This window comes from Heteronotia binoei, chromosome 5 (assembly GCF_032191835.1).
Source record: "Heteronotia binoei isolate CCM8104 ecotype False Entrance Well chromosome 5, APGP_CSIRO_Hbin_v1, whole genome shotgun sequence".
NCBI lineage: Eukaryota > Metazoa > Chordata > Lepidosauria > Squamata > Gekkonidae > Heteronotia > Heteronotia binoei.
In genome coordinates, this window is record NC_083227.1 from 14,062,961 (window position 1) to 14,090,827 (window position 27,867).

At 48.3% G+C, this 27,867-nt stretch overlaps 2 protein-coding genes across 3 annotated transcripts in view; one reads left to right on the plus strand and one right to left on the minus strand.

Moving 5' to 3' along the window:
• LOC132570948 (class I histocompatibility antigen, F10 alpha chain-like) overlaps positions 1–5,500 on the minus strand; it is a 72,014-nt gene extending 66,514 nt beyond the window's left edge. The window contains exons 1-2 of the mRNA XM_060237582.1: positions 5,393–5,500; positions 856–1,131 (exon numbers count right to left, since the gene is read on the minus strand). Of these exons, the coding sequence (XP_060093565.1) occupies positions 856–1,131; positions 5,393–5,459 (343 nt within the window). The 5' untranslated portion in view covers positions 5,460–5,500. The remainder of the gene's footprint in view (positions 1–855; positions 1,132–5,392) is intronic.
• Positions 1–27,867, plus strand: part of LOC132571081 (zinc finger protein 91-like) — a 336,113-nt gene that overhangs the window by 95,478 nt on the left and 212,768 nt on the right. The gene's annotated exons all lie outside the window — the stretch shown is intronic.

Genomic DNA, 27,867 nt, shown 5'->3' on the forward strand with positions numbered 1-27,867 from the left:
AAACTTTATAAAAGACATAAACACAAACATTTTTTAAAAAAACTTAAAACAAGCTTAAAAGATCAGCGCTCTTGCAATATTTTGTTTATTTATCTGTGATAACTGACACCTCTTCCTCTAATTATTGCATCAAAATCTGGAGACAATGTCTGTGCCGTAGCAATCCTGAGCATGCTGTTTAGGTGTTGTTCAGGTGTGTGTCTGTAAGTTGCAAACCCACTTTTGATTTACTGGCACTCATTACAGAAATCTCATGGTCAATGCTTTGAGCCTAAGAACCAGAGGAAAATATGAAATGGCTGGGCCTTGTGAGCTTCTGTGCATAAGTTGCTTCATGTGCCGGTCAGCCAATGGAAAAAATAGAGGCTTTGTTCTGTTTTTTGTTCTGAGCAAGCCTGGCAAAGCAAGTTGTGAAGCAGAAGGAAGCAAGAGAGGGAGAAGGAAGCAGACAACATTGAGTTGCTTGTGGGCCTGATAGGGGCCCGATCTGGCGCATGGGCCACATGTTTGACACCTGGTCTACATCATGTTACATTTGCTATTCAGCCCTGTCTATAAATTTGAATGGCTTTCCTCCATTTCATTGAGTCTCAAGAACAGTGTGATCACTTTCATGAGCCCATGAAAGCTCATACTTTGAATAAAACTTCTTTGGTCTTAAAAGGTACCACAGGACTCTAACTTTGTTCTGTTGCTTCAGACCAACTTGGCTACCCACCTAGATATATGTGAAGGCCACACACATATTTTTTCCCTTGTTTTTTGAGTAACAGGAGCTCCCTCCCTCTACCTTTCCTCCCTTGCAAGGAAAGAACAGGGGAGAACAGTGTCCTCCCACTCGTCACCGTCTCTCACCTCCAGTACGATTGTAGAGATTCTGAAGGTTCATCAGGTTCTTCTTCATGCTCCGTTCGTCATCCAGGGCGTTGCGAGTGTTCCACTCCCAGAAGTGGGGGTCATCTTCCTCCACCTTCCTTATCCAGGACACCCGAGGGACCGCCTTTCTCGTGATGCTGTCGTAGTGACCGACAAGCTGGTCATCCACGTATCCCACAGCAATGAAATGGAACAGATCTCGGTTAGGTTCCCACATGGTTGTGTAGAAATAGAGCAAGGAATGCGAGGAGGAAACTGGAAAGAGGCAGAGATTCAGAATTAGGGGGAAAGACGAGGCAGGCGCAGGGTTGCCAATCCCCAGCTGGGAAAAGCAATAATCGATAATGGGATCACAGTGGAGATCCTAGAATCATAGAGTTGGAAGGTACCCCTAGGGTCATCTAGCCCAACCCACTGCACAATGCAGGAAACCCACAAATACCTCTCCCTAAATTCACAGGATCTTCATTGCTGTCAGATGGCCATCTAGCCTCTGTTGAAATACCTCCAAGGAAGGAGAGCCCAATTTCATAGAATCCTAGAGTTGGAAGGGACCTCCAGGGTCATCTACTTCAACCCCCTGCACAATGCAGGAAACTCACAAACACCTCCCCCTAAAGTCACAGGATCTTCATTGCTGTCAGATGGCCATCTAGCCTCTGCTTAAAAACCTCCAAGGAAGGAGAGCCCAATTTCATAGAATCCTAGCGTTGAAAGGGACCTCCAGGGTCATCTAGTCCAACCCCCTGCACAATGCTGGAAACTCACAAACCCCTCCCCTAAATTCACAGAATTGTCATTGCTGTCAGATGACCATCTAGCCTCTGTGGAAAAACCTCCAAGGAAGGAGAGCCCACCACCTCCCAAGGAGAAAGCCTGTTCCACTGAGGTACATTACAAGAAACAAACAACATAACTGTGATGTAAATAGGCTACCGTACTTTTAAATATATAATTACTTTTAAAATATAAATTCGTGTTGTTATTTGTATTTTTAAGGTGGTTCTTACATGAAGCCTCAGTGCTTGTATCCGGTTTGTACGGAGAATGTTTTGGCCAGCAATGAAATGGAAGGTTTTGCACACGCTTTGAGTAAAAGACACTGGCTTACTCCCTCATTATATACAGCTCACCAAGAGGAAGACATTAACGATGCTGATGAAGTGGCAACACAAAACGCATCTATTATTGCAACTAGTTACTTGTATGCTGTACTACTAAATTACTACGGGGTCTGTTGAAATTGGTTTAATTGTTTCTTATGGTTGTTACGGTGGATTTCTGTATCAAGTTATTTGTAAACTTAAAAACAGTTTTACATTTAAAAAGTAATTCTATTAAAAAAAGTATGGTAGCCTATTTATACTACAGTTATGTTGTTTGTTTCTAGTAATTAATCCCCAGTTGGGGGGCAGGGGATCCCCCGGTTTGGAGGCCCTCCCCCTGCTTCAGGGTTATCAGAAAGCGGGCGGGGTGGAATGTCTGCTAGGCACTGCGTTAGACCCTATAGAGACTGATTACTACAGTGTATAATGGAGAATTTATATTTGGGTATCTGAGACTTGGGGGGAGGCTGTTTTTTTGAGATAAGGGGCACCAGTTTTACAGCAAAGTATCCAACGCCTCTCCTCAAAGCACCCTCACATTTCAAAAAGATTGCTCATGGGGGCCCAATTCCATGACCTCCAAAAGAAGGTGCCCCGATCCTTCATTATTTCCATATGGAGAGGAGGCATTTAAAAGGTATGCAGTCCCTTTCAACGTGATGGCCAGAACTCCCTTTGGAGTTTAATCGTGCTTGTCACATCCTTGCTGCTGGCTCCACCCCTAAAGTCCCCAGAGATACCTTGAGTTGGACCTGGCAACCGTAGGCAGGCTGCAGTCTCTGCTTCTGCACCCAAAAGAGAGCAGAATGTTCCTTATTTAGCCATTTAGTCTGGGAGTCACCACTGTGATGCCCATGGGAGCCATGGTTCTTCAGAACATAAGAGAAGCCATGTTGGATCAGGCCAATGGCCCATCCAGTCCAACATTCTGTGTCACATAAGAACATAAGAGAAGCCATGATGAATCAGGCCAATGGCCCATCCAGTCCAACACTCTGTCACATAAGAACATAAGAGAAGCCATGTTGGATCAGGACAATGGCCCATCCTGTCCAACACTCTGTGTCACACAGTGGCCAAAAAAACCCAACCAAAACCGAAGTGCCATCAGGAGGTTCACAATTGGGGCTAGAAGCCCTTCCACTTTGCCACCCCCCCAAGCACCAAGAATACAGAGCATCACAGCCCCAGACAGTTCCAACAATACGCTGTGGCTAAGAGCCACTGAGGGACCTCTGCTCCATATTTTTATCCAATCCCCTCTTGAAGCTGGCTATGCCTGTAGCTGCCACCACCTGTGCCAGTGAATTCCATGTGTTAATCACCCTTTGGATGAAGAAGGACTTCCTTTTATCTTGCTGACTAGGGTTGCCAAGTCCAGCTCAGAAAATACCTGGGGACCTTGGGGATGGAGCCAGGGGACTTTGGGGGTGGAGCCAGGAGACTTTCCCATTCCCTAAAATAAATAAAAAACACAGCAGGGCAATTCTCCTGAGCAGTCTTCATTTCCTTGTCCCACCCCCAAGCAATTCCAGTAAATGAAAGTGAACACACGCTAACAAAGCAGCCAAAATAGAGTTTGCAAGCATACACTTTTGTGATCTCACTGGAGCTTTATGCACAGGAACTGTTGTGTTTCCAACCAACTTCTTCAGACCAACACAGGCAAATGAAAAAGAGAGAGAGATGGAGTTTTCCTCCCTCCCATAAACAGGTTGCTATACAAAGACATCTGAAATGAATCCAAAACAAGCAAAGAGACTGCACTTTCTCTCTCTCTCCCTCGCACACACACAAACACACACACACTTACTGGCTCTGATTCCTGTACAAAGATATCTGATAGGAGGGCAGAGGAACAATGCTCTCTCTCTCTCTCTCTCTCTCTCTCTCTCTCTCTCTCTCTCTCTCTCTCACACACACACACACACAAACGGGGCTCTGCTGCTGGCCCCTCCAGATACAGCTTTCATTACCTGCTCAAATTTAAAGGTGCATACACACATTTTAAAACGCAAGGTGTTTGCAAGCTTCAAAACCTGCAGAGATCTAAAGATTGGGGGGCAGGGTGAAGCCTGGAAAACCAGGGGTTCCCCCGCTGGGACGGGGGATTGTGAAGTCTATTGCTGACAGCTTTCCTGGCGCTTGTTTTTAGAAAGTGAACAAGGCCAGGTGGGGGTTTTGCCCATTAAGTCTTCTGTCAGGCCACAGGAGATTTCATCAGCCGCCACAGCACAAGATCTTCACTGCGTGACACAAGATAACTGTGGCAGCCATTTTGCGGCTGGCTCTACCTCTAGAGGCAGCCATTTTGCGGCTGTGCTCACCACACACTGTCAGAATTCCGAAGGTGCCCTCAGGCTCAAACATTTTCACATTTTCTACCATTTAACAGTAGAAAATTCAATACCACTAAGTTGTCAACTTAGTGGATATTGAATTGTCTACCATTAAATAGTTTGTGATTTTGTAAAAATCGTTTATGCTGGTTGTTGTTACCTGCCCCGAGCCCACCTGTGGGAAGGGCAGGCTAGAAATGAAATGAACAAATGAACGAATAAGTTAGGGACCCCCGATTTAGTCTAATACAGAATCAGGAAGATGGAATCAGGGATCAATTTCAGCCTCATTTGGAAGAACAACCCCAAAGCTGATCCCCTTCCCCTGTTGCAATCAAGGTCGGCCCTCCTATGCAAGCTAGGTGATTGTCTAGGGCGCCAGACTTCCGGGGGCGCTGAATTGGGTGCCTACCATGTGACTCGGAAGGCCTGTAGCCACTTGGGCACAGCTTCCCAACTTCAGGCTGGGCCCCTCTGAATTGGGGAGTGGCCATGGTTTCCTGGACTATTGAAAGCACACACACACACCCTGTCGATCAGCTGATCAGTGGGTAAAACAGAGCCGGAGGCTCCTGGCTCCTGCGCTGGCCCTCCGGCGTGATCGCTGTCAGTGCAGGATGAGGGGGCAGCAGCAGAGGGAAGGACAAGCCGCTTAAAGAGCGATCGTGGCTACTGCCACCGCCTTCCTCCCCTTCCTTCCTGGCAGGCTTTAAATAGCCTGGGAAGCTGCGGCCACTTCACCGCCCCTTCCCAGGTATTGAAATGGTGAGGAAGGAAGGGAGGGAGGAGGAAGCTGGGGAGAGGAGCCCTCAAGCCAGCAGTGGAGGGGGGGGAGTCGGGCAGGGGAGGGAAGCTTGAGTGCCCCCTCAAAAATCCCAAGGCCCCCTGACTCCCCAAATCCTGCCTACGGCCCTGTGACTCGGTGATGTTAACATTGGGGACGGGGGCTCCAGAAATTAGCGTTAGTCAGGCAGGCAGTCTAGGGCCAGCCCAGATCGCAACTGGGTGGGGTCCTTATCCTGCCTTTCTTCCCCTGAAAAGGAGGGAGCGTAACCCGTTTCGGGTACTCACCAGAGGAGCTCCCCAGGAGGAAGGCAGCTGCCGCCAGAAGCAAAAGACACCCCCGACACAGACTCATCTCAACGTCTAGATCGCAAACATCCCCTCACTGTGCCATGGTGGCTGTAGAACAGGGGGAACCAGTGAAGACACAGCTGAGGAAGAGGAGGGACTGTTGTGGAATCCGTTAACCGAGAACCTGTGAGAATGTACAATGCATTAACCTTTATTGGCATGATATTGAACATAGCAAGGAGCCAATCCAACCATCAAATGGCAATTTGCAAATACATAAAGCACCTCCTAGATGCAACAGTTTCAATGACCAATTGGTTCCGAGTTGACAACAAAAAGACAATTTTTATATTTGTCAGGCTTCGCTGTTTGCTCACTCAAACAGGGGTCAATGAGTATGGAGTGCAGCTCAGAGAAAAAAGTACAGTTTAGGAACACCTGTTCTAAAGAGAAGCCATGTTGGATCAGGCCAGTGGCCCATCCAGTCCAACACTCTGTGTCAAATAAGAACATAAGAGAAGCCATGTTGGATCAGGCCTATGGCCCATTCAGTCCAACACCCTGTGTCACATAAGAACATAAGAGAAGCCATGTTGGATCAGGCCAGTGGCCCATCCAGTCCAACACTCTGTCACATAAGAACAGAAGAGATGTTGGATCAGGCCAATGGCCCATCTAGTCCAACACTCTGTGTCACGTAAGAACATAAGAGAAGCCATGTTGGATCAGGCCAGTGGCCCATCCAGCTCAACACTGTTTCACGTAAGCACACAAGAGAAGCCATGTTGGATCAGGCCAGTGGCCCATCCAGTCCAACACTCTGTGTCATGTAAGAATATAAGAGAAGCCATGCTGGATCAGGTCAATGGCCCATCCAGTCCAACACTCTGTGTCACATAAGAACACAAGAGAAGCCATGTTGGATCAGGCCAGTGGCCCTTCCAGTCCAACACTCTGTGTCACATAAGAACACAAGAGAAGCCATGTTGGATCAGGCCAATGACCCATCCAGTCCAACACTCTGTGTCACACAGTGGCCAGAAAACCCAGGCGCCATCAGCACAGACAAAATAAAAAAGGGGCTTTCTTACTCCAAGAGTAACAAACATGAGGAACTCACTACTGCAGGAATTAGCACTCGTCCATACTTTACAATAGGGGTGGCCAAACTTGCTTCACTTAAGAGCCACATCGAATGAATGTCAAATGTTTGACAGCCGCAAGACTGGAAGGAAGGGTTATAAGAAAGGTGGAAAGAAAGCAACTTTAAACGCATTTTCCAAGCCACCAGATGGCTTGGCTTGGAGAAGTGATTTAAAGACAAATGACTTCTTCAAGCCAGCCAACAGGGTGGTGGGGGCTTTGAGAGCCACGCAATATGTGTGAAAGAGCCACATGTGGCTCCCAAGTCACAGTTTCACCACTTCTTCTCTAGGGCATTATACCCCATTGAAGTCCCTCCCCTCCTGAAAACCAGGCCTCCACAGGCTCCACCCCCAAATCTCCAGGAATTTCCCAGCCTGAGGCTGGCAACCTTCCTTTGTTGGTCTTAAAGTGCCACAGTATGCAAACTTCATTTTGCATACCCAAGCTTCTACCTTGACGAAAACTTCATTGGTCTGAAAGGTGGCTTCCAGCTTCCTTCTATTGCTTCAGAGCCAGTGGTGGCCAAACTGCAGCTCGGGAATGCCACATGTGGCTCTTTCTCACATATTGTGTGGCTTTCGAAGTTCTCACCGCCCCGTTGTCTGGCTTGAAGAACACATTTAAAGTTAAAATTGCTTTCTTTCCCCCTCTCCCTCTCCATCTATTTTCCTTCCTTCCTTCCTGTTTGGTGTAGCAGCGTTTAAGTGTGCGGACTCTTATCTGGGAGAACCGGGTTTGAATCCCCACTCCTCCACTTGCAGCTGCTGGAATGAGTCAGCCATAGCTCTGGCAGAGCTGTCCTTGAAAGGGCAGCTTCTGGTAGAGCTCTCTCAGCCCCACCTACCTCACAGGGTGTATTGTGGGAGGGGGGAGAAGGTAAAGGGGATTGTGAGCTGCTCTGAGACTCTGAGATTCAAAGTACTGGTCAGGATATAAATCCAATATCTTATTATTATTATTCTCCTCCTCCTCCTTCCTTCTCTCAAACATCTGGCATTCAAGTCTTGCGGCTCCCAAACATCTGCTCATTCTATGAGGCTCTTTGCGTTAAAAGTTTGGCCACCCCTGCTCCAGACCAACCAGGCAACTTACCTGCACACCTGTTTCCCCACTCCTCCACCTGCAGCTGCTGGAATGACCTTGGGTCAGCCATAGCTCTTGCAGAGCTGTCCTTGAAAGGGCAGCTTCTGGGAGAGCTCTCTCAGCCCCACCTACCTTACATATTGTAGGGTGTCGGGGGGGTGGTGGAATAAAGGAGATTGTGAGCTGCTCTGAAACTCTGAGATTCAGAGTACAGGGCAGGATATAAATTCAATGTCATCATCATCTTCTTCTCCTCCTCCTTCCTTCTCTCAAACATCTGCCATTCATGTCTTGCAGCTCCCAAACATCTGCTCATTCCATGAGGCTCTTTGCGTTAAAAGTTTGGGCCTCCTTCTGTTCCAGACCACTCAGGCGACCCACCTGCACACCTGTTTGTTTTCAACAGGACCAGCAGACGCCAAGAGCACTTTCCCTTTTCCTCTTGGCCAGGGGCCCAGTCAGGTGCAGGCTGAAAATTCCCCGTTGCCTTCCCAACAGGGCACGCCCCCTTCTTGGACAGCCTTCTTTCCAAAGAACAAAACAGGAGTCCAGTGCCACCTTTAAGACCAACTTAGTTTTATTCAGAACATATCAGATGAAGAATCCGGCAGGGTGAGCAGAGCCACGCATAGCTGATAGGCAATGGCTCAGAATGTAAAATGGTACATATTTAAGATCCAATGACGGAATAGTAAAATTAACAAATTGAGGAAACCTTTGATCTGAGTAGCATGAGCATGTGAAAGCAACAAAACAGTAAAAAAGAAGGTAAAGGTAGTCTCCTGTGCAAGCACCGGTCGTTTCCGACTCTGGGGTGCTTTCACGTTTTCCCGGCAGACTTTTTACGGAGTGGAACAAAACAGGAATCAAGCTGCACCTTTAAGACCAACTTAGTTTTATTTAGAACGTAAGCGATCGTGTGCTCTCTAAGCACACTTCATTAGATGAGGAATCCGGTACAGTGAGCAAAGCCACACATAGCTGGTAGTCAGTGGCTCAGAATGCAAATTGGTACAAATTTAAGATCCAATGACAGTATAGTAAAATTAACAAACTGGGCAAACCTTTGATCGGAGTAGCATGAGCATGCAGAGGCAATAAAACAGTAATATGTCAAAATGTGAGAATATCTGTTAATGACTACATTGTATTAAGCCTGGGTCAAAAGGAAGGTATTTATATCTCAGAAGATTTCCCATCCAACTACCGTAATTTACCTTTTAACATGTAACATACATATGGTTTGCCATTAGGAGAAAAATACATTAAAATTAGTGGGAGATTAAAATTACAGGGTGGTTTGCCATTGCCTTCCCCAGTCATCTACGCTTTCCCCCCAGCAAGCTGGGTCCTCATTTTACCAACCTCGGAAGGATGGAAGGCTGAGTCAACCTCCAGCCGGCTACCTGAACCAGCTTCCGCTGGAATCGAACCCAGGTCGTGAGCAGAGGGCTCCGACTGCACTACTGCAGCTTTACCACTCTGCGCTGCGGGGCTCTTTAACAAAGCAGCAATATATCAAAATGTGAGAGTAGAACAAAGCAGCAGGCAAGGTGCACCTTTAAGACCAACTAAGTTTTACTCAGAATGTCAGCTTTCGTATGCTCTTAAGCAGACAAAATGGGAACGGATGGATTCTGCTTAATCCAATGAAGTCTGCTTCAGAGAGCATACGAAAGCTTCCATGCCGAATAAAACTTAGTTGGTCTTAAAGGCAGGACCGGATCTACATGTTTTTTGAAGGGGAGGGGGCAAAATTAAAAAATGGCGTCCCCTTATGGGCCATTCTATCTTATACTCCCATAGAATATAATGGACTTCATACACAATTTGGCGCCCCCCCTCCATGGGGCAAGCACCCCCGTCTGCCCCCGCTAGATCCGGCGCTGCTTAAAGGTGCGACTTGTCTACTGTTTTGTTCTATTGCTTCAGACCAACACGGCTGCCTACTGGGGTCTACCAAAATGTGAGAGGGTGAATGACTCTATTGCTGTAAACCTGGTCCAAAAGGAAGGACTTGCCATCTCAGAAGTTTTCCCATCCGTTCTTTCCAAAGAGAAAGATCCAAGCGGGCAGCCGTGTTGGTCTGAAGCAGTTGAACAAAGCAGGAGTCAAGTGGCGCCTTTAAGACCAACCCATTTTTATTTAGAACGGAAGCTTTCATGCGCTCTTAAACACGCTTCATCGGACGAGGAATCCAGCACAGTGAGCAAAGCCACGGCCAATGACAGTGAAGTCAAATTATCTAGTAGGCAGTTGCTTAGAATGTAAAATGGTACAATGACAAGCCACTGCCTAACAGATAATTTCACTTCACTGCCATTGGTTCTTAAATCTGTACCGTGTTGCATTCTGGGCCACTGCCTACCAGCTCTGTATGGCTCTGCTCAGCTATGTATGGTTTTGCTCACTGTGCTGGATTCCTCATCTGATGAAGTGTGCTAAAGAGCACACGAAAGCTATGTTCTAAATAAAACTTGGTTGGTCTTAAAGGTGCAACTTGACTCCTGCTTTGTCCACCTGCTTCAGACGAACATGGCTGCCCGCTGGGATCTAACCAATGACAGTGAAGTAAAATTATCTGGTAGACAGCAGTTTAGAATGTAAAATGGTACAATGACAGAATAGTAAAACTTAACAAATCGAGCAACTTTACTATTTTACTAAATTTATACATTTAATTTTGCTGTTCTGTCCTTGCACCATTTTACCTTCTCAACCGCTGCCTACCGGATAATTTCACTTCCCTGTCATTGGTTCTTAAATCTGCACCGTGTTGCATTCTGGGCCACTGCCTACCAGCTAGGTATGGCTCTGCTCAGCTATGTGTGGCTCTGCTCGCTGTGCTGGATTCCTCGTCGGATGAAGTGTGCTTAAGAGCACGCGAAAGCTGACGTTCTCAATACAAATGGGTTGGTCTTAAAGGTGTTCCAAAGAGCAAGGCCTTCAACCCCTCCCCCCCCCTCTACTTCTTTCCAGAGAGACTCACCAGAACAGCTCCCCTCCCCAGCAGGATTGAGCCCCTCCTAGGAGCAGGGCCTGGGGGGCAGGTGTGGGAGGTGCGCCGGGGACTTGGCCTTTGCAGCCGGACCGTTTTTATTTCCCTCCGGGGAAGCTGCAGGCAAGCCCGCCTCCCAGCTGCTGCTCCAGATCTGCAGGCAGAGGCCGCCCCAGGCTTTCCTGGGCGGGACTCTGTGCAGCCGCCCGCCTCTGCCAGGCAGAGGAGGAAGCAAAAGGAAGGGGGGGGGGTTGGTTTGCAAAGGGGCAGCGCCGAATCTACCCCGCGTGGCAGCCCAGGAAAAGTCCCATGGGGTTGCCAACCCCCCTGTGGGAAACCAAGCGAAAAACTGTGAAATCGTTAACGAAAAAAACGCAATGCACCACTTAAAGAATCTTGCAAAATATTTTAAGCAAGCACGCTTATTGACTATAGGAGGTGGTGGCAGCTACAAGCATAGCCAGCTTCAAGCGGGGATTGGATAAAAATATGGAGCAGAGGTCCATCAGTGGCTATTAGCCACAGTATATATGTGTGTATACACACACCCACATATATTGGCCACTGTGTGACACAGAGTGTTGGACTGGATGGGCCATTGGCCTGATCCAACATGGCTTCTCTTATGTTCTTCTGTGACACAGAGTGTTGGACTGGGTGGGCCATTGGCCTGATCCAACATGGCTTCTCTTATGTTCTTCTGTGACACAGAGTGTTGGACTGGGTGGGCCATTGGCCTGATCCAACATGGCTTCTCTTATGTTCTTCTGTGACACAGAGTGTTGGACTGGATGGGCCATTGGCCTGATCCAACATGGCTTCTCTTATGTTCTTCTGTGACACAGAGTGTTGGACTGGGTGGGCCATTGGCCTGATCCAACATGGCTTCTCTTATGTTCTTCTGTGACACAGAGTGTTGGACTGGATGGGCCATTGGCCTGATCCAACATGGCTTCTCTTATGTTCTTATGTGACACAGAGTGTTGGACTGGATGGGCCATTGGCCTGATCCAACATGGCTTCTTTTATGTTCTTCTGTGACACAGAGTGTTGGACTGGATGGGCCACTGGCCTGATCCCACATGGCTTCTCTTATGTTCTTATGTGACTCAGAGTGTTGGACTGGATGGGCTATTGGCCTGATCCAACATGGCTTCTTTTATGTTCTTACATTACAATTTCTTAAAGAGAGACAACACAAGAAATCATAATATCAAAAATTCATCCTCGTTACCATCCAGTAACAATTGGACGATATGATCAGAGTTTCCTTATTGCGTTGATTCAAGTCCTTTTCATAACATCAGTGTCCTTAAAAACTCACAGGACGATTCACACGTTTCGACGGGCTGAATGAAAGTGCTGGTGCTCCAGATATAATTCCACAGGGAAAGTTTCTATGTTTTCAAGATGCTCTTTCAGTCATGCCAAATTTCAGGCTTCCAATATTCATACAAGAGCTTTTCAAATGTGAAGTTGAAGTGGGTATACAGCAAGCCTCTGACAGGAACGCGCCTTTACTTCTGTTTCCGGGAAAACCCCTTCCTCAGAGATTTTCTCCGTGCTTGAGTGCTGTGCACAAGTGATAGGCGATGATACATGGGATATGAACATATGAAGCTGCCTTATACTGAATCAGACCCTCGGTCCATCAAAGTCAGTATTGTCTACTCTACTCAGACTGGCAGCGGCTCTCCAGGGCCTCAAGCTGAAGTTTTTCACACCTATTTGCCTGGACCCTTTTTTGGAGATGCCGGGGATTGAACCTGGGACCTTCTGTTTACCAAGCAGATGCTCTACCACTGAGCCACCGTCCCTCCCCATGATTTCTTGTGTTGTATATGATTTGTGTTGTATATGATTTCTTGTGTTGTATATCGTTAAGTAATTGTAATTTAGTTAATAAGTTTTTGTCTTTAAAAATATTTTGCAATAAGATTATCAAGTTGCATGTTGGGTTTTTTCGTTAATTATTTCACAGTTTTTGCTTGGTTTCAGACTTTCACTGTGATACTCTAGGCATCTCAATCCCCAGGTGGGGGCAGGGGATCCCCCAGTTTGGAGGCCCTCCCCCGCTTCAGGCTCATCAGAATTGGGGGGGGGGGGGAGGAAATGTCTGCTGCACACTCTATTATTCCCTAGGGAGACCGATTGCCATAGTGTACAATGGAAAATTGATCTGTGGGTATCTGGGGCTCGGGAGGGGAGGGCTGCTTTTTGAGGTAGTAGAGGCTCCAAATTTTCAGGATAGCATCTGGTGCCTCTCCTCCAAAAATCTCCCAGCTTTCAAAAAGATTGGGCCAGGGGTTCTGATTCTATGAGCTCCCAAAGAAGGTGCCCCAATCCTTCATTATTTCCAAAGGATGGAAGGCAATTAAAAGGTGTGGTGGTTCCTTTAAATGTGATGGCCAGAACTCCCTTCAGAGTTCAATTATGCTTGTCACAAACCTTGCTCCCAGCTCCACCCTCAATGTCTCCTGGCTCTGATTCCCATAGGGTATAATGGAAAATTGATCTGCGGGTATCTGGGGCTCGGGGAGGGGGGTGCTGTTCTTTGAGGTAGAGGCACCAAATTTGCAGCATAGCATCCAGTGCCTCTCCTCAAAAGACCCTCCAAGCTTCAAAAAGATTGGACCAGGGGGTTCAATTCTATGAACTCCTAAAGAAGGTTCCCCTATCCTTCATTATTTCCAATGAAGGGAAGGTGCGCAGTTCCTTTAAACGTGATGGTCAGTGTTCCTTTTGGAGTTCAATTATACTTGTCACAACCTTGCTCCTGGCTCCACCCCCAGTGTCTCCTGGCTCCACCCCCAAAGTCTCCAGGCTCCACCCCCAAAGCCCCCAGATATTTCTTGAATTGTGCAGGGGTGGCCAACGGTAGGTCTCCAGATGTTTTTTGCCTACAACTCCCATCAGCCCCAGCCAGCATGGCCAATGGCTGGGGCTGATGGGAGTTGTAGGCAAAAAAATATCTGGAGACCTACCGTTGGCCACCCCTGATATAGAGGATGGTGTGGAATTGTTTTCTGTGGCCCCAGAAGGTAGGACCAGAACCAATGAGTTGAAATTAAAAGAGTTTCCGGCTCAACATTAGGAAGAACTTCCTGACAGAGCAATTCCTCATTGGAACAGGCTTCCTTGGGAGGTGGTGGGCTCTCCTTCCTTGGAGGTTTTTAAACAGAGGCTACATGGCCATCTGACAGCGATGAAGATCCTGTGAATTTGAGGTAGGTATTTGTGTGTTCAAGCGCAGAAGAATAGATGCTTTTGAGATGTGGTGCTGGAGAAGAATCTTGAGAGTCCCTTGGACTGCAAGAAGATCCAATCAGTCAGTCCTAAGGGAAATCAACCCAGACTGTTTCCTGGAAGGTCAGATACTGAAGCTGAAGCTCAAATACTTTGGTCACTCAATGAAAAGGGAGCACTCCCTGGAGAAGATCCTGATGCTAGGAAAGACAGAAGGCAAAAGAAGAAGGGGACGGCAAAAGATGAGATGGCTGGACAGCGTTACCGATGTAACAAACACGAATTTGAGCAGACTTCGGAGGATGGTGGAAGACAGGAGGGCCTGGCGTGACTTTGTCCATGGGGTCGCAAAGAGTCGAACTCGACTGTGCAACTGAACAACAACCACATTTGTGTGTTTCCTGCATTGGGCAGGGGGTTGGACTAGATGACCCTGGAGGTCCCTTCCAAATCTATGATTCTATGGACTTGGCAACCCGAGAACCACAGTAGCTCTGTCTGTTCATTCTGATGATAAATTTTGGCTCCCCTGATAAATTCGGGCTCCCAGTTTGGGAAATTCTTGGAGATTTGGAGGTCATGTCGGTTAAGGCAGAATGTGGAAAGGGGATGGGGTGCCCTAAAGACAAGGTGCCATTCCCCTCTTCCCCCAGGAAACAGGTCTGTATAGGCTGGAGACCAGCGGCAACACCTTTCAGAAGCCAGCTCGCACCGGGAGGTTGGCAACTGCATCCCGCCGCTGGAAACCGAGGTGGTGTTATAGATAACCATTGTTAGAGCGCCATCTAGTGCACACTAATAGCAACGATCACCCCGCTTGCAAGGGATTTCTTCTGGCTGGACTTCCCCCACTTAGTATTTCTGCTCTGATTTCCCAGAAAGAGCAACACGTAAGTTGCAAGGATCCTCCGGCATCTTCGGCTGCTATGGTCGGGGCATCCTTTAGCTCGGTGTTGCTCAACCTGTGAGTCAGCACCCACCCCCCCAGCAGAGTCTCTGAAAGTGGTCCACGGGCTTACTCACCTCACCCTTGCTCTCTTTTGTATCTTGTTTGATTCAAGTCCAGTGACACCCTAGAGATCACCAACAGGAGTTTCGGTATATGTGGCCAAACTGTGGCCATCCTCCGAAGTCTGCTCAAATTTGTGTTTGTTACATCAGTAATGCTGTCCAGCCATCTCATCTTTTGCCGTCCCCTTCTTCTTTTGCCTTCTGTCTTTCCCAGCATCAGGATCTTCTCCAGTGAGCGCTCCCTTCTCATTGGGTGACCAAAGTATTTGAGCTTCAGCTTCAGCATCTGACATTCCAGGGAACAGTCTGGGTTGATTTCCCTTAGGACTGACTGATTGGATCTTCTTGCAGTCCAAGGGACTCTCAAACTTTCACACATATTCTGTGGCTCTTGAAGACCCCACCACTCCATTGCCTGGCTTGGAGAAGGCATTTCTCTCTTTAAATTACTTCTCCAAGCCAAGTCAGCCTTTTGGCCTGGAAAATACATTTAAAGTTAAAGTTGCTTTCTTGCCACCTCCCTCTCCATGTTTTCTTTCCTTCCTTCCTTCCTTCCTTCCTTCCTTCCTTCCTTCCTTCCTTCCTTCCTTCCTTCCTTCCTTCCTTCCTTCCTTCCTTCCTTCCTTCCTTCCTTCCTTCCTTCCTTCCTTCCTTCCTTCCTTCCTTCCCTCCCTCCCCTCCCTTCCTCCCCCCCCCACCCTCCCTCAAAAATCTGACATTTATTCTTTGTGGTTCTTATATTAAGCAAGTTTGACTACTGCTGGTATGGAAGTTTTCAGGAGCCAAATTCCCTGCCTCAAATACAAGTAGAAACAGATTTCTGATCCTCTTTATCCCAGTCAGAAGGTGTGGGGGGGGGGGGTGGAAAGGAAGGGTCCCCTGTGGAAGCACCAGTTGTTTCCAACTCTGGGGTGACGTTGCTTTCACATCCGAGTTAAAAGATGCCCCGGCTATGGCAGCCGAAGATGCCAGAGGATCCTTGCAACTGCCGTGTTACTCTTTCTGGGAAATCAGAGCAGAAATGCTAAGGGGAAGTCCAGCAAAAGTTTTCACAGCAGACTTTTTACGGGGTGGTTTGCCATTGCCTTCCCCAGTTTTTTACACTTCCCCCCCCCCCAGCAAGTTGGGTCCTCATTTGACCGACCTCAGAAGGATGGAAGGCTGAGTCAACCTTGGGCCGGCTACCTGAATCCAGCTTCTGCTGGAATCGAACTCAGGTCGTGAGCAGAGAGTTCAGATCACAGTACTGCAGTACTGCTGTTTCACCACTCTGCGCCACAGGGCCGCATGTATGTGGGGGGGGGGGAGGGTGTTGTAAAGATGCAAAGGAACCAAAATCTGACCCTCATGACATTCTCTTCCATGTCCTGCATTTAGCTGACATTTTCTCTTGACCGCATGTATATATTGATCAGGGATAACCATGTCCTGGTGGTTACTAGTAGAAAAGCACAAGAGTGATTTTGGATGCTGAATGACAATCACTCCACTGCCCAAGACGGAAGGACAGATGGACTCTCCCTTCTAGCTGAATCTGAAGAAGTGAGCACTGGCTCACAAAAGCTACTCCCTTGGCATAAACCTCCTTCGTCTTTATGATGTTACTGGACTCTGGCTATTTTCTACTGCTACAGGCAGACGAACATCGCTACCCATCTTGGAGAAACGTCAACCAAGGGGTGACATGAGAGAGGTTTACAAGATGATGCATGGGATAGAGAAGGTAGAGAAAGAAGTCCTTTTCTCTCACAACACAAGAACTCGTGGGCATTCAGTGAAATTGCTGAGCAGTCAGGTTAGAACTGATAAAAGGAAGCCCTTCTTCACCCAAAGGGTGATTAACACATGGAATTCACTGCCACAAGAGGTAGCGGCAGCTGCAAGCATAGAAAGCTTCAAGAGAGGATTGGATCAACTTCTGGAGGAAAGGTCCATCAGGGGCTATTGTTGGAACTCTCTGTCTGGAGCTGTGTGTTGATCTGTATTCTTGGTGCTTTGAGGGGGGGGCAGTGGTAGGGCTTCTAGTGTCCTGGCCCCACTGGTGGACCTCATGATGGTACATGGTATTTTTGGCCACTTTGTGACACAGAGTGTTGGGCTGGATGGGCCATTAGCCTAATCCAACATGGCTTCTCTTATGTTCTTATGTGACTCAGAGTGTTGGTCTGGATGGGCCATTGGCCTGATCCAACATGGCTTCTCTTATGTTCTTATTTGACTCAGAGTGTTGGACTGGATGGGCCATTGGCCTAATCCAACATGGCTTCTCTTATGTTCTTATGTGACTCAGAGTGTTGGTCTGGATGGGCCATTGGCCTGATCCAACATGGCTTCTCTTATGTTCTTATGTGACAGAGTGTTGGACTGGATGGGCCATTGGCCTGATCCAACATGACTTCTCTTATGTTCTTATGTGACAGAGTGTTGGACTGGATGGGCCATTGGCCTGATCCAACATGGCTTCTCTTATGTTCTTATGTGACAGAGTGTTGGACTGGATGGGCCACTGGCCTGATCCAACAGGGCTTCTCTTATGTTCTTATGTGACAGAGTGTTGGACTGGATGGGCCATTGGCCTGATCCAACATGACTTCTCTTATGTTCTTATGTGACAGAGTGTTGGACTGGATGGGCCATTGGCCTGATCCAACATGGCTTCTCTTATGTTCTTATGTGACAGAGTGTTGGACTGGATGGGCCACTGGCCTGATCCAACAGGGCTTCTCTTATGTTCTTATGTGACACAGAGTGTTGGACTGGATGGGCCATTGGCCTGATCCAACATGGCTTCCCTTAAGTTCTTATGTGACACAGAGTGTTGGGCTGGATGGGCCATTGGCCTGATCCAACATGGCTTCCCTTAAGTTCTTATGTGACACAGAGTGTTGGGCTGGATGGGCCATTGGCCTGATCCAACATGGCTTTATTTATTTTTATCTTGTTCCATCTCTGAAAGTTACAAGAGTTAATTTCTTAGAATCTTAAGGGGAATTAGATGGAGAAAGGGAGGATAATCAAGGACTAGAACAAAGGTGGCCAAACTTGCTTAATATAAGAACCACATAGAATAAGCATCAGATATCTGAGAGCCGCAAGACATGAATGTCAGTTGTTTGAGAGCCGCAAGTCAGTTAGGAAGGAAAGAAGGAAGGATGGAAGGAAGGAAAAAAGGAAGGATGGAAGAAAGGATGGAAGGAAAGAAGGAAGGAAGGTAGACTGGGGGAGAGGGAGGGAGGGGGAGGCAGAAAGAAAGCATCTTTTACTTTAAATGCATTCTCCTAGCTGTGCAATGGGGGTAGTGAGGGCTTCAGGAACCACACAGTATGTGTGAAAGAGGCGCAGTTTGGCCACCCCTGTGCTAGGGGAAGTCCTAGCAGTAGAAGGGGTATCTGAGGTAAGAAACCTGGACAAGAAACAGTGGCTCAAATTTGCCCCTAATTTGGGTGACTACTGGCTAGTAAGACGCAGACACAGAGTAGAGATTTGACACAATTTTAAATGGTTTATTAGGGCGAGCGAGCCAAACCAGCTAACAGAACAACTTTATCGGGTTTAACACGAAAGCAACACGCGCTTCAAGCAAGTAAAAAACAGAGTCCTTCCTGCAGAAATACATAGGGTACAGACAGGTGGGAAGGAACAAATGTCTTAACGAGTGTCAGGCAAAGAGGCAAAGTAAAGGTGATGGCATCCAAGCATTTGAACAAGTGCAGTGGGGAGGAAAACAAAAGTATCGTGCTAAGGACCATCTGCAGGACCGGCCGTCCCAATATACCCTTGGAAGGGCTCTACGCTCTTCAGATAAACATCTACTGGTGATCCCCAGCCCAAAAGAAGTCTGCCTGACCTCAACCAGAAGCAGAGCTTTCTCAGTTCTGGTTCCGGCCTGGTGGAGCACTCTCCCGGATGAGATCTGGACCGGGCAGGATTTAATGCAATTCCACAAGGCCTGTAAAACAGATGTTCCACCAGGCGTACGGTGGAGGCCTCAGTAAACCAACTGCACTAGCTTCCTCTACCCTGTTCCATCTATTGTGGCCAACTCCCTTCCATGCGTTATTGGGTGGGGATCCATTCACTGTGTTACAGACCACCATCTATTGTTAGTTAATTACAGGGGTGGAATTCTAGCAGGAGTGCCTTTACATATTAGGCCACACCCCCTGATGTAGCCAATCCTCCTGGAGCTTACAAGGCTCTTTTTTTGTAAGCTCTTGGGGGATTGGCTACATCAGGGGTGTGTTGAAATATATGTTAGAATGATGCATTGTGTTGGTTGCAGATAAGTGGAATACGTCTCTCAGATGAAGACATTTGAAACACTATTGCAGGCTTTCCTGTTCGAGGTTAATGGCTATCCACTACATATCAAACTTCTTTGAAGAATGAAAGTCTAAAGCAATGTCTTAAAATCATAAATTCTTTTCTGGAAAACGAGAACTATCTTCATTTGCAACACGGTTGACGCTGGCACTTCCTTTGTCCCGCGGAGGCGGGCGAACAGTCTTCAAGCGTCTTAAATCAGAAGTGGACGTGATTAACTGCAAGCACTTTTGTAAATTTATTCTCTGCGCTTTATACCTTGTATTATGAAATTTTGATAAATTGCAAGAGCATGTGATGTTGTAGTGTTTAAAAATCAATTAATTATAATTTTGAAGTCATTTTCATTATTCATTTGTTATTTCCCACAGTTTTTTTTGTTGTTGCCCAAGTTACTTTGTCCTGTGGAACTCTAGGCTTTTTAATCCCCAGGTGGGGGCAGGGGATCCCCCGGTTCGGAGGCCCTCCCCCCACTTCAGGGTCATCAGAAAGTGGGGGGAGGGAAATGTCTGCTGGGCGCTCCATTATTCCCTATGGAGACCGATCCCCATAGGGTATAATGGAGAATTGATCTGTGGGTATCTGGGGCTTGGGGGAGGGGCTGTTTTTTGAGGTAGAGGCACCAAATTCGCAGCATAGCATCCAGCGCCTCTCCCCAAAAGACCCTCCAGGTTTCAAAAAGATTGGACCAGGGGGTCCAATTCTATGAGCCCCCAAAGAAGGTGCCCCTATCCTTCATTATTTCCAGTGGAGGGAAGGCATTTCAAAGGTGTGCGGTCCCTTTCAATGTGACGGCCACAACTCCCTTTGGAGTTCAGTTATGCTTGTCACAAACCTTGCTCCTGTTTCCACCCCCAATGTCTCCTGGCTCCATCCCCTAAGTCCCCAGATATTTCTTGGCTCTGGCAACACTACCTCAGGGGCAACCCGTTAGGGACTCTCATCCTACCCGGGGAAGACACATAGTGAAAATTAATCGCAGAATTGAAAAAGCAACCCAGAGTGCATGAAAGCAAGAGGAGAAGCTCAGTTCAAAAGACCTAAAAGGAAGAAGAAGAAGAAGATGATATTGGATTCATATCCCGCCCTCCACTCCGAAGAGTCTCAGAGCGGCTCACATTCTCCTTTACCTTCCTCCCCAACAACAGACACCCTGTGAGGTGGGTGGGGCTGGAGAGGGCTCTCCCAGCAGCTGCCCTTTCAAGGACAGAGGCTCAGAGCGGCCTACAATCTCCTTTCCCTTCCTCCCCCACAACAGACACCCTATGAGGCGGGTGGGACAGAGAGGGCTCTCACAGCAGCTGCCCTTTCAAGGACAGCTCTGCAAGAGCTATGGCTGACCCAAGGCCATTCCAGCAGCTTCAAGTGGAGGAGTGGGGAATCAAACCCGGTTCTCCCAGATAAGAGTCCGGACACTTAACCACTACACCAAACTGGCTCTTGACAGGAAGCTGTCGAAGAAAAGAGAAAAACACATAGGAAGGCCTATTGAGTGCATTTTTTCCGATCTAGTGCATCTACGTGATTTGAAGCTGGTATTCAATGCAATAGAAAGCAATTCTGTGCTGCGATAGCCTTCTCCATCCCTGCATCCTGGGACACTTAGGCAGTTTCTGAAAATACAAAGAAGACAAATTCACAATTAAGTGTACAGTTGCCAAGACGAATTTAAGAAATATCTGGGGACTTTGGGGGTGGAGCCAGGAGACGTCGGGGGTGGAGGCAAGACCAAGGATGTGACAAGCATCATTGAACCTCCAAAGGGAGTTCTGGCCATCGCATTGAAAGGGACCGCACACCTTTGAAATGCCTTCCCTCCTTTTGGAAATAATGAAGGATGGGGCACCTTCTTTCGGGGCTCATAGAATTGGACCCCATGGCCCAATCTTTTTGAAACTTGGGGGGTATTTTGGGGAGAGGCACTGGATGCTATGCTGCAAATGTGGTACCTCTACCTCAAATAACAGCCCCCTCAGAGCCCCAGATATCCACAGATCACTGCTCCATTATAGCCTATACAACAAACGGAGGGTGTCTGGGCTGCTTTCACAGCTCCTGGGAGCAGCCACGTTGTTCCGTCTGCTCGCCCCGCCCCCATTCAGCCTTAAAGACACAGACACACCATCCCAGAAGGAAGCCTTTGCAAGCTTCCTCCTAGCGTTCTGAAGGGGAAAGGCACATGGTAGCTGCGGGGGCGGAGCTTCCCCCCCTGGCCAGCTGACTGGGGGCAGGAAGGAACCTGGGGGAGAACCCACACTGGGACCTGGGTATTGGCAAGCCTACTCCATCCCCAAATCTCCAGGAGTTTCCCAGCCTGGATCTTGTAACCCTATCCCCCCATGATCCCATCCCAAAGTTCAGGATACTCATGTTCAACTTACTGTCATGTTTGAACAGTTTCACAATGTAATACGTGCCCACAGACAAAGCAACGACCATCACTGTGGCACATATTATGGGGACGACGACTGCTGGCACCACGGCATTCACGGCTGTGAGGCCACCTACGAGGAGAAGGCAGAAAATCAGCCATATCCAAAATGACACTTCCCCCATCCCGGTCAACTGACATCTACAAACAACTATCCTGCAGCGTAGGCATCCAATCAGATCTCTGAAGTCAGGCCTCAGATTCAGCAGGAGCTCACAGGTGAGCAGCTCCTGAACCTTTCTGACAGCACCCCTCCTCCTCCCCATTACCTTGTCCAGTGAACAGCAGGTGCAGCTGCATAACAATCCCTGGATTAGGAGAACAGGCAGCCAGCCAGTCACCAGGAAGAAGAAGACGATGATGATGTTGGATTTATATCCTGCCCTAAACTCTGAATCTCAGAGTCTCAGAATGGTCACAATCTTCTTTACCTCCCCCTCCCCCCACAACAGGCACCCTATGAGGTAGTTGGAGCTGAGAGAGCTCTCCCAGAAGCTGCCCTTTCAAGGACAACTCCTATGAGAGCAATGGCTGACCTGAGGCCATTCCAGCAGGTGCAAGTAGAGGAGTGGGGAATCAAACCCCGTTCTCCAAGATAAGAGTCTGTGCACTTAACCACTACACCAAACTGACTCTAAACCACTACACCAAACTGGAGCTTTGCCACACCCCCAGCAGTCCTCATTAACCCCTGGAGAAGCCTGCACCACTCTTTCTCTACTTCTTATGTGATTTTGGGTGATGGGTGGCTTGCTGGCCTTTTGACTTTGGGGATGGGAAGTGTGGCCCAGGAGAGCCACAGGTGAACAAGGCCTGCTTGGGCTGGCTGGATCTCTACCAGGCCTGACTCTCCCGGGGCTCTCCTTTCTTGCATCAGATTGTTTTTGGTGAGGGGGGGCATATGCTAATGAGCTCCACCACCTATTTTTCTACAAGACCCCTGTATAGAGTTATTTCCTCCCAGGGGGGGTGGGCATTATTTAAAACTAGGGATGTCAGCCTCCAAGTAGGGAACCTGGGATTCCCTAGATTTATAGCTCATCTCCAGACTACAGAGATCAGCTCTCCTGAAGAAAAACGAGCACAATCAACTGGCCCACCATTGGGTATGTCAGAATGCAACATCAGCAATCAGAGAGCCAGTTTGGTGTAGTGGTTAAGTGTGCGGACTCTTATCTGGGAAAACAGGGTTTCATTCCCCACTCCTCCACTTGCACCTGCTGGAATGGCCTTGGGTCAGCCATAGCTCTGGCAGAGGTTGTCCTTGAAAGGGCAGCTGCTGGGAGAGCCCTCTCAGCTCCACCCACCTCACAGGGTGTCTTTGTGGGGGAGGAAGGGAAAGGAGATTGTAGGCCGCTCTGAGCCTCTGTCCTTGAAAGGGCAGCTGCTGTGAGAGCCCTCTCCAGCCCCACCCACCTCACAGGGTGTCGGTTGTGGGGGAGGAAGGGAAAGGAGATTGTAGGCCGCTCTGAGCCTCTGTCCTTGAAAGGGCAGCTGCTGTGAGAGCCCTCTCAGCCCCACCCACCTCACAGGGTGTCTGTTGTGGGGGAGGAAGGGAAAGGAGATTGTAGGCCGCTCTGAGCCTCTGTCCTTGAAAGGGCAGCTGCTGTGAAAGCCCTCTCAGCCCCACCCACCTCACAGGGTTCTGTTGTGGGGGAGGAAGGGAAAGGAGATTGTAGTCCGCTCTGAACTTCTGTCCTTGAAAGGGCAGCTGCTGGGAGAGCCCTCTCAGCCCCACCCACCTCACAGGGTGTCTGTTGTGGGGGAGGAAGGGAAAGGAGATTGTAGGCCGCTCTGAGCCTCTGTCCTTGAAAGGGCAGCTGCTGGGAGAGCCCTCTCAGCCCCACCCACCTCACATGGTGTCTGTTGTGGGGGAGGAAGGGAAAGGAGATTGTAGGCCGCTCCGAGCCTCTGTCCTTGAAAGGGCAGCTGCTGTGAGAGCCCTCTCAACCCCACCCACCTCACAGGGTGTCTGTTGTGGGGGAGGAAGGGAAAGGAGATTGTAGGCCGCTCTGAACTTCTGTCCTTGAAAGGGCAGCTGCTGGGAGAGCCCTCTCAGCCCCACCCACCTCACAGGGTGTCTGTTGTGGGGGAGGAAGGGAAAGGAGATTGTAGGCCGCTCTGAGCCTCTGTCCTTGAAAGGGCAGCTGCTGGGAGAGCCCTCTCAGCCCCACCCACCTCACATGGTGTCTGTTGTGGGGGAGGAAGGGAAAGGAGATTGTAGGCCGCTCCGAGCCTCTGTCCTTGAAAGGGCAGCTGCTGTGAGAGCCCTCTCAACCCCACCCACCTCACAGGGTGTCTGTTGTGGAGGAGGAAGGTAAAGGAGATTGTAGGCCGCTCTGAGCCTCTGTCCTTGAAAGGGCAGCTGCTGTGAGAGCCCTCTGCAGCCCCACCCACCTCACAGGGTGTCTGTTGTGGGGGAGGAAGGTAAAGGAGATTGTAGGCTGCTCTGAGCCTCTGTCCTTGAAAGGGCAGCTGCTGTGAGAGCCCTCTCAGCCCCACCCACCTCACATGGTGTCTGTTGTGGGGGACGAAGGGAAAGGAGATTGTAGGCCGCTCTGAGCCTCTGTCCTTGAATGGGCAGCTGCTGTGAGAGCCCTCTCAACCCCACCCACCTCACAGGGTGCCTGTTGTGGGGGAGGAAGGGAAAGGAGATTGTAGGCCACTCGAAGCCTCTGTCCTTGAATGGGCAGCTGCTGTGAAAGCCCTCTCAACCCCACCCACCTCACAGAGTGCCTGTTGTGGGGGAGGAAGGGAAAGGAGATTGTAGGCCACTCTGAGCCTCTGTCCTTGAAAGGGCAGCTGCTGTGAGAGCCCTCTCAACCCCACCCACCTCACAGGGTGCCTGTTGTGGGGGAGGAAGGGAAAGGAGATTGTAGGCCGCTCTGAGCCTCTGTCCTTGAATGGGCAGCTGCTGTGAAAGCCCTCTCAGCCCCACCCACCTTACAGGGTGTCTGTTGTGGGGGGAGAAGATATAGGAGATTGTAAGCCGCTCTGAGGCTCTGATTCAGAGAGAAGGGCGGGGTATAAAGCTGCAGTTCTTCTTCTCTGACTACTCACCTGAAGTGAGTCTAATAACGTTGATGATCAAGTCTGCTGCCATTTCCAAAACAACTGAGGAAGTCTGCAGATGTCTGACTTGTTCCCTGTAGAGAAGAGGGCATATCAATGACCTTGTTTCCTCCTGCTGCGTTGCATTGTTGCTCAGCCTCCAGGTTCGGCCTGGAGATCTCCCAACGTTACAACAGATTTCCAGACCACAGCAATCAGTTCTCCAGGAGAAAATGGCTGCTTTGGAGGGTGGCTACACTTCCCCCCCCAGCTGGGGACTCATTCATTTGACCAACCTCGGAAGGATGGAAGGCTGAGTCAACCTGGAGCTGTCTACCTGAAGCAGCTTCCGCTGAAATCGAACTCAGGTCGTGAGCAGAGCTTAGGACTGCAGTACTGCAGCTTTACCACTCTGAGCCATGGGGCTCCTTTCATTCCATTAGAAGCTCATTAAGAAATCTCAAGCAACAGGAGATTCTTGCTAAAAGCGCTGAAAGGATTACAGGGCGGATAAAAATCAATGATTTTTAAAAAAAATAAATACATTAAAATCAGATTTTTTTTTTATTTAAATCGGATTTTTAAAAAATAAAATGCTTTTTGAGGAAAATGTATTATCACCCAAAAAGGGCCCTGTGGCGCAGAGTGTTAAAGCTGCAGTACTGCAGTCCTAAGCTCTGCTCACGACCTGAGTTCGATCCCTGATGGAAGCTGGGTTTTCAGGTAGCCGGCTTGAGGTTGACTCAGCCTTCCAGCCTTCCGAGGTCATTAAAACGAGTACCCAGCTTGCTTGGGGGGGGGGGGAAGCATAGATGACTGCGGAAGGCAAGGGCAAACCACCCCGTTAAAAAGTCTGCCGTGAAAACGTTGTGAAAGCAACGTCACCCCAGAGTCGGAAACGACTGGTGCTTGCACAGGGGACCTTTCCTTTCCATATTATCACCCAAAGGTTATTCCATCATGAAATAAGGATTAGTTTTTAATTCTGAAGCATAAGGCTGTATATTCATGCAATGTTTAAATTTTCTGGTAATAAATTCTATTAATCCATTCACAATGTCATGTTCTTCCAGAGGTTTCTGTAAGATCACTGGGCAGTTTATCTGTCTACAAGATAGTATCCCAGAACACAGATGCTTGATTTTGCAGTTCTCAAAACTGTAATTTGTGTCTGTAGAGATCACATGCCTTTTCTACACAGCAAAAATGTTACAAAATGAACAGAGCTGAGAAAAAGACCTTAATCTCATTGTTCTACAAACCTAGGCACACAGAATCAACTCCTTTAAGTGCTAAGTTTCAAAAAATGTTCAATGAATAGAAAAAGATTCTTTGGAGTGGAATAGATCTGCACAAGAAGAAACTTAAGTGTGAGGAGGGAGGGGGCAAGCAGTAAAAATGAAAGTGAAACTTTTTGAGCAGAATACTCCAATAGACTTTGGATCTTGTGTGTGTATAACCCGAGGTTTATCACATTATTCTTTCCCTGGAGGAGAAAACCTATCATGGCAGCAGGCCGTAAAAGAGACCCAGTTTGGGAATATTTTAATGACGTTCCTCTACCTATCGGTAAGGCAGGCATGCGTGCAAAATTCAAACACCGCAACAAAGAAATGCCCGAATGAAACAACATCGTGAGAAGTGCTAGGATGAAGATGACAACAGAAACATGTTTGAAGAAGCATTTTTTAATATAACTGTAAAGCTGTAAAACTTATATGAACAGTTGTTATTCTAAAACTGAAATCTTCATCGAATTGTGAATGTTAAGGTTATTCCAGCAACAATGAGTCTTTATGTAGAAAACTATGATTTAAATCAAGTCTTACTGACTAATGATTTAAATCAAATCCAACCTGGAAATGAATTTTGCTCTTGCCAGAGCAATCTTAGGAAATGGTCTACCAGTTTTTGAGTGTACTTGGAGAACATTTTAATCTTCCAGGATATTCCATAAACTGACCTAAGACTGATAATCCTCAATCAGAGAAGCTTCAAGGGGAGATTACAATGTGAGACTGCTGAACTAGAGTTCATTCACAAATTCAGAAGAATTGACCCCCCCACCCCCACCCCCCATCCTTCCGGGTCTGACTAGGAACATAGGATTCTTATCTCCTATCTCATTATCTGTCCCGGGATGTTTTCCACTCTGTTCTAATCAAGTTGTTTATATGGTGCATGGTACCTCTACATTCTGAGGTCTTTTCTTTACAACACCTCTTCCACCTTCTGACTGGGATATAAAGACTCAGATATCTCCATTCCTACTCGTAACTAAGGAAGGGGGCTTTGATTCTGGAAGGCTTATGGCCCAAATATCTTGTTGGTATCTAAGGTGCTCCCAGACCTGAATTTAGCTGTTTGGACCAAGGAGGCCGTCTGTTATTTCTGGCGTTAGTGGTAGTGGTGGAAAGAGCTGTCAACGTCACAGACAACTTAGAAGACGGTGGTGATATTAGATTTATATTCAACCCTCCAATCTGAATCCCAGAGTCTCAGAGCAGCTCACAATCTCCTTTACCTTCCACCCCCGCACCAGACACCCTGTGAGGTGGGTGGGGCTGAGAAGGCTCTGCCAGAAGCTGCCCTTTTAAAGACAACCTCTGCGAGAACTATGGCTGACCCAAGGTCACTCCAGCAGCTGCAAGAGGAGTGGGGAATCAAACCCGGTTCTCCCAGATAAGGGTCCCCAGGGTGGAATTCTAGCAGGAGCTCCTTTGCATATTAGTCCACACCCCCTGATTTAGCCAATCCACCAAGAGCTTACAAAAAAGAGCCTTTTAAGTTCCTGGAGAATTGGCTACATCAGGGGTGTGTGGCCTAATATGCAAAGGAGCTCCTGTTAGAATTCCACTCCTGCGCACACTTAACCACTACACCAAACTGGCTTTCAGGGTTCATCAAGTCTGGCTTGCAGATGCACTGGAGGGTAAATTTGCCAGGCATGATTTACATATATACATCCCACAACAGACACCCCGTGAGGCGGGTGGGGCTGAGAGAGCTCTCCCAGAAGCTGCCCTTTCAAGGACAGATCTGCGAGAGCTATGGCTGACCCGAGGCCATTCCAGCAGCTGCAAGTGGAGGAGTGGGGAAACAAACCCGGCTCTCCTCAATAAGAGTCCGCGCACTTAACCCCTACACCAAACTGGCTCTTGCAGGGTTTTCAAGGCAAGAGAC